General features: G+C 46.9%; 1 protein-coding gene across 8 annotated transcripts in view; it reads left to right on the plus strand.

Annotated features, from left to right (window-relative positions):
* Slc26a5 (solute carrier family 26 member 5) overlaps positions 1-6,643 on the plus strand; it is a 30,745-nt gene that overhangs the window by 13,829 nt on the left and 10,273 nt on the right. For 7 of the 8 annotated variants that reach the window (XR_001117247.1, XR_001117248.1, XM_004639242.1 and 4 more), the window contains 3 exons: positions 469-551; positions 4,306-4,453; positions 5,470-5,583. Coding sequence is in view for 5 of the 8 variants with exons in the window: in XM_004639242.1 (XP_004639299.1) it covers positions 469-551; positions 4,306-4,453; positions 5,470-5,583 (345 nt within the window). In the remaining 3 variants the exon portion in view is untranslated. The remainder of the gene's footprint in view (positions 1-468; positions 552-4,305; positions 4,454-5,469; positions 5,584-6,643) is intronic. The other variant, XR_002822806.1, reaches the window with a different exon arrangement.

A 6,643-nucleotide genomic window follows, 5' to 3' on the forward strand; every position in this document is an offset into this window, starting at 1 on the left:
GCAAGGGAAAAGAAGGCAATTCTGGCCCTTTAGGAAACAGCAGGTATTAGAATTACTGGAAGCTGATAAACCCTTCCTTTCAGTCTGAGCATTCATGTGAGAATAAACCATGGGTGGTGATGCATGCCTGTGATCCCAGAACACAGGAGGCTGAGGCAGGAGGATCGTTACAAGTTCAGGACCAGCCTAGGTTGCAAAGTGAGCTCAAGGCCAGCCTGAACTGAATAGCAAGATTCTGTCTTAAAAAAAAAAAAAGAACGAATTGGAAGGCGGTCTGGGCTACATTGTGAGACCATGTCTCAAACACAGACACACACACACACATGCACATGCACACACACACGCACACGCACACATCCATGGAACAACAACAAATAATAGATTTTCCTAGCGAAGTCTGTGAAGCTCATTTATGTAACATTTGAATATTAATGTCGAAAGGTGAATCTGGGTTTGTGTCTGTTTCAGGTGGTAATGGGAACTGGCATTTCAGCTGGATTTAATTTGCAAGAATCTTACAATGTGGATGTCGTTGGAACACTTCCACTGGGGTAGGAAAATAGTTTGAGTAAAAGAATGACTTGCATAATCAACACCTATTGTTTCTAACTCCTCCTTGCAGTGAAAAATAATCTTTTTCTACCTATCAAATAGTGGGGGAGTTTAAATGTTTGTGGTATTCATTGTTAACTATGCAGTTCAACAATATTAAATATATTCAAATTATTGCAGAACAAATGTCTGGGGCTTCCTCATCTTACAAATCAGAAACTCCGAACTCATCAAACAACTCCCTCTTTCTCCATCCCCAGCCCCCGTGACTGCCATTCATCTTCCTGTTTCTACGAATTTGACTTGTCTAGGTACCCCTTATTAGTGAACTCATACGGTACTTGTCTTTTTGTTGTGGCCTATTTCACATAATAGCCTCAAGTTTTACCCACGTAGGACATAACAGTGTTCCCTTCCTTTTTATGGCTGAGTATTGTCCTTTTATATGTACGTGGTATTTTTTTCTACGTTCACCCAATCGGTGAACATTTGTTTGCGGTCACCTCTTGACTGTAAGGAATAGTGCTTCCATAGACATGCTTGTGCCAATACGTCTGTAAGACCCTGCTTTCAATTCTTTGGGGTGTACATCCCAATGTGGGCCTGCCGGATGCTATGGTGATTCCACGCACTCTTTTCCATAGCACATATACGACTTTATAATCCTGTCCATGGTGGAGAATGTTTTGTCTTACCTTCTTTAACAGTTTTAAAAATCTCCCCTTGAGTGACACCAGAAATGAGAACAAAAAGACCTACCTCCTAGCTTCCACTTCCTAGCCATGGAGCTTGACCTGTCACATATGTCTCAAACCTCAGCTTCCTCCCTGGCTGGGGGCCTCCAGGCCCCTGTGAGAGCTGTGTGAGCCGACAGGGTTAGTGGGTTAAGATTAGAGTTATGGGATTAGGATTAAGGTTAGCGTTAGCAGCCAGCCTCTGTTCCTGACAGGGGCACTGAAAGTTCTGAGGCTCCTTCCTTTATATTGCCTGAGTCAGTCTGACATTTATATCTCTGCATCAGAGGGCAAGAGTGGCCACACCGCTGCTTCAGTCACCCTGCGCTCTCTGACACGCTGCAATCTCTCTCCAGTCCTCGGTCTGGCTCTGTATTTCCATCTTAGGTGCAGCAGTTTCCCCACCTCTCTCTTACCACCACCCTATACTGCAGACACTGCGCAGGTCAGGGGAGGGACACTGTGGGCCCATCCAGGAGCCCGGGCAGGCAGAGCAGCCGAGGATGCTCTTCAAAGCCAGTGCTCAGTCCAGAGAGCAGGTGCTGCCCTTTGTCCCGTGGTGGTCTCATCACACTGTGAAGCAGTAAAATAAGGGACAGGGATCCTGAGAAGCAATGTCAGAGAGACATAAGTGAGTGCTAGTGACATGCGGTTGGTCCCGGCTGAGACCTGGAACTGGGTCTCCTGACACTGGGTTGTGTCCTCTTTCCATTACCTCAGCTCTGGGTCTCTAGCTCAGTCACGTAGTAAGCAGTCATCTCTGATTGGATCCGACAGATAATCTTATTCAGTTACTAGTTGCAAATAATTTGATTAAGTGGGAAATTCTTCCATGTAAATTGCTCTTTTTAAAAATACACCTGACACACTGAATTTCGCACATCACCGTAATCCCTACACAATGTCTTCCTTGCCCTATTGTTTTGGCCCCAGGTGTTTTGCTTTGCTTCTCTATGTGAGAACTAAACTTAAAAAAATAATAATCAAAGGAACATTTTACCTTTCTGGAACTTGGCTAGTGAGAAACCTTATCTTTCTGGAACTTTGCCCAAAAGCAAGCAGGTAACAAATACCCACCCGCTTATCTACACGCAATCATACCGTTCTCTTATCTGTCACTCCTACCATCTATAGCAAACCGCCCCAAAATAGTGACTTTAAACAGCGACCATTCATTTGCTCATAATTTTTTAGTAAGTCGTGCTGGTCTCCATGGTGACCTCTCAGGCCCTCAAGAATGTCTGGAGTTACAGCTCGGGCTGGGCAGGAGGGCGGGCACCTCCAGGCCCTGTGCCTCAGCTGGTCCCACTGGAGCAGCTGGGGTCGGTCTGGCATCCTCTCTGTATCTGCTGTGTCCAGCAGGGTAGCCAGACTGCTTTACCTGGTGGCTCAGGGCAGAAAAGCAGAGAATTTGCTAGGCCTCCAGCAGCCCTCACGTGACATCACTCCCACTCCATTTGCCTGGTCACAGCAAAGTGAGAGCCAGCCCGGCCCCAGCAGGGGGCAGTGCTGCACTTCTGGATGGGCGAGCTTCATGCCAGTATGACAGTTCTGGGCCATCTGAAGGAGACTGCTGCCCTTACTGACGCATATACAAGCGCGTGCACACATGGAGCCCCAGGCAGAGTCCTGTTCTTACAGACTCTTCACGGCTGTATGGACCCCGTGTGAGGGTTTCCTCTCCTGACCTCATCCAGAGCCTGTCCCTTCCTTGTGCTCTAATTCCTCAGGCCCACTCCTACTGCTGAGCCTTCCCTCCTGGCCACGCTTCTGCAGTGAAGTGCAGGACAAAGATGGTGGTTTTAGAGTCAGACCCTGGCATTTGACCGACTGCTTGGCCCCTGTTGGGAAAAACACTTAACTGCTGAAAACATCCCTTTTTCTCCCTATAAACTGGGTTCATTGTGGCACTGACCCACTAGGATTGTGGCGTGTAGTTTATAATCCAGCCTTACAGGCACTAGGTTCCTTTCCCTACCCACCCCCTTGCGTGACCCCAGGGTTTAATGAAATGTCTCTTCTGTCACTCTACTTTGATATGGGCAGAGAAGCAGTGTGGAGAGGCAGGGTCCTTGTGGCTTTGCTGAAGTCATTTAAGTGACTTGTTTGACCTTGGACAAGTTCTTTAACCTAACTATACCTCATTTCCTCCCTATAAGATTGGGATTCTAGCAGTGGCTCATTCCCAGGGCTGTAGGAAATAAGTATGCAGAGACTATGGCACAGAGGAGGCACCTACTAAGGGTAATATTTGAAGTATTGTTTGGGGGTGTCACTTAACCGTTGTTATTATCCAGCCCACGCCTAGAATTGGAGCAGGATCAGGGAATCTTGGCAAAACCTTGTTCCCCTTTCCCTGTAACAGTCTGGGGAGTTCCTATTACATTTCTTTAGGACAAAAAGTCTCAAACTACAAGAATGGAACAAAGGGGGTACCCCTTGTGGGTTCCAGAAGTCCTCCAGCTCCCCAGAATTCTCCAGTGAGAGCCAGGAAGTGTGATCTAATACTATTCCTTCCCAGTGTTAGAACTCATACTGGAGGGACCAGTGACAAGAGAAGAGCTAGTGTACTCAAAGCACCCCCCTCAAATAGCGAGGGAGGCTCCTGAGCAGTGTCACAAGGACAGTGATTCTCCTCTAGTTAGTACAATGCCTTCCCCTGCCATGGCAGGTTTGGGTGTCTTGTGGCATCTGAGTCCCTCACCGACCCTCCCTTTTCCCTGGTCTGTGTCTTACTTTCTGCTGCCATCAGGGTGCCCTTGGTATGAGGTTTCTCCTTTTATAAATAAAATGGCACCCGATCTCTGCTGATCAGCCGCCCAGGTTTCGAGCCAGGCCTGCAGCTCTGGGTCAGAGAGTGACCTTGTGTTTGCCACAGCAGAGCAAACTCATCCCATGTCCCAAGGTCCCGGTGAGCTCACCCCATTTGCAGATCACGCCCTCCTCAAATGCCCCCCTCTGCTCCTGTTTCTTCCCCAGTGGGCACAACACTTGAGTCACAGTCAGCTTGACTTTGCAGGCTACTGCCTCCGGCCAACCCAGACACCAGCCTTTTCCACCTCGTGTATGTGGATGCCATCGCCATAGCCATCGTTGGATTCTCGGTGACCATCTCGATGGCCAAGACCTTGGCAAACAAACATGGCTACCAGGTTGATGGCAATCAGGTAAACATCATCAGTTCCCTGCAGGCACTTCCCAGTGGTGCATTTGTCAAGCAGCTTTGTGAGAAAGCAAGGGAGCTCAGCTTATCAATGTCAGTAGTGTCCCCCACTCCCCAGGATGACCTTTCTCCTCTGGAGCCTTTGCTTTGGTGACAGATGTATTTCAAGTATTTATTTATTCAACACTATGGTTTTTCCCATGTATGAGCATTAGATCGTTGGAACCCGAGGTACAGAGCCCTCACTCACCGCATGCGCAAGGCTCCTGCCAGAGAGCGGACGTCTCAGGGCTGGAACGCATGGTTTCCTCTTCTAGGTGTTACTTCTGTGTTTAAAGCATATAGCCTGGGAGTGTGGTGTTCCTTCAGATCCATTTTTGCTCTGTAGGATGGCTTATCTTTGTTTACTAACTGCTGGTACATGATTTACCTCTCACAGTACCCTCTTTGCTGCCACCTCTTATAATGTAGCTCCAGGCAAAGTGTCTAATCCACACCCCATGAGCTATAACCTTGGAAGCCTATTCCAGCACCCTCTGGGGTTCCCGGGTGCTCCACATTTATGGGGGAATGCAGAGATCCAATTCAAAATACCCACAGGAGCCCTAAGAGGGGACTCACTGGTCCCAGAGAGACGAGAGTATGCACTGGATGAGCTTAGCACAATGGACGCCAGCAGGAACACATTAAAAACTCTCTCTTGAACAAAAGACTATCTACCTTTTACTTTAGTTTTCTTTTAAAAACTACAAAAGCACTATTTGCCTAAAAAGTATGTTTTGGGAGGTAGAGAGTAGGTAGGGACCATAGTAGAACGTACCTCTGCAACAATAAAGACCCAAAATGTTCTCGAAAATCATGCCATAATTCCTATCTTGGGCTCATACTGAACTAATTTACATCTGGAAAAAAAACAATGCACTGACAGCCTGCATTTCCTGCTGAAAATTGGTGGTAAGCTGTCGCCCCCACTCCCCAGGATGACCTTTCTCCTCTGTGTTTTGCTTCCACATGGAAAAGGAGCTCATTGCCCTGGGCCTGTGCAACTCCATCGGCTCCCTCTTCCAGACCTTTTCAATTTCCTGCTCCCTGTCTCGCAGCCTTGTCCAGGAGGGAACTGGAGGGAAGACACAGGTGAGTACCACTGGCACTCTGAGAACTGGCAAGAGGGTGTTCACGATATGTTAGTCTCTTGGTTCTACTCTGAACCCAAACAAAGCCAGCAACATCTAGCAGAACTGTCTACGATGATGGAAATCCTCAGTGTTTGTACCATCCAGTGTGGCAGCCAGTAGCAATCTGCCTGAAGATCCACGCTCCAGTGAGCTAGGAGGTGAATCAGAGAAAAGCTTGATTGGTTGAAGGACTCACAGAGAACTGAATCTGTAGACAAGAGGCATATTCTCTAGTTGAATTGGAAAGTTATATAATGCTCCCTTTGCTACCAGAAAACCACAAATATGACATGGAGTGTGGTTAGCAGAGCCCGCAATTCAGTATGGGCAGGACGCCAGCAACACCTAGCAGGCCTGTCTGCAGTGATAGAAATCCTAAATGTTTGTACCATCCAATGTGATGTCCAGGAGCAATTTATGGCTCTTGAGCATTTGATGTGATCATGGCAACCAGGACCTACATTTTTTATTGTATTTTATTTTAATTTTTAAAAATGAAATAGCTGCATGTCCCCAGTGGCTACTATTTGGATAGCAAAATGGTTGTCTCGGGCTGGGGAGATGGCTCAGTGGAATAAGTGCTTCCCTGGCAAGCACAAGGACCTGAGTTCAATCCCCGGTTCCGCAAAAAAGAAGAGATAATTTGGGAAAGGTCCTGAAATTGAGAAATAAGTCAGTGAAATAAAAAAAAAAAAAAAAAAAAAGTGATAAAAAAAAAAATGGTTGTCTGGACCCTTCTTTGCCTGATGAGTCTCAAATTGCTACCAAGAACCTTTCTTCATCCCTGCTAAGGCCTTTCCATCAGGATTGTAGGCATGTTTAGTTTCTGTTTAAAAGTTATATGAGGTTCTGGGTGTGTTGGCACATGCCTGTAATCCCAGCACTCAGAGGCTGAGGCAGGAGGATTGTGAGTTCAAGGCCAGCCTATACTACAATAGCAAGGCCCTGTCTCACAAAGAAAGAAAGAAAGAAAGAAAGAAAGAAAGAAAGAAAGAAAGAAAGAAAGAAAGAAAGAAAGA

The sequence above is a fragment of the Octodon degus genome, unplaced genomic scaffold (assembly GCF_000260255.1).
Source record: "Octodon degus isolate 3935 unplaced genomic scaffold, OctDeg1.0 scaffold00108, whole genome shotgun sequence".
NCBI classification, from domain to species: Eukaryota; Metazoa; Chordata; class Mammalia; order Rodentia; family Octodontidae; genus Octodon; species Octodon degus.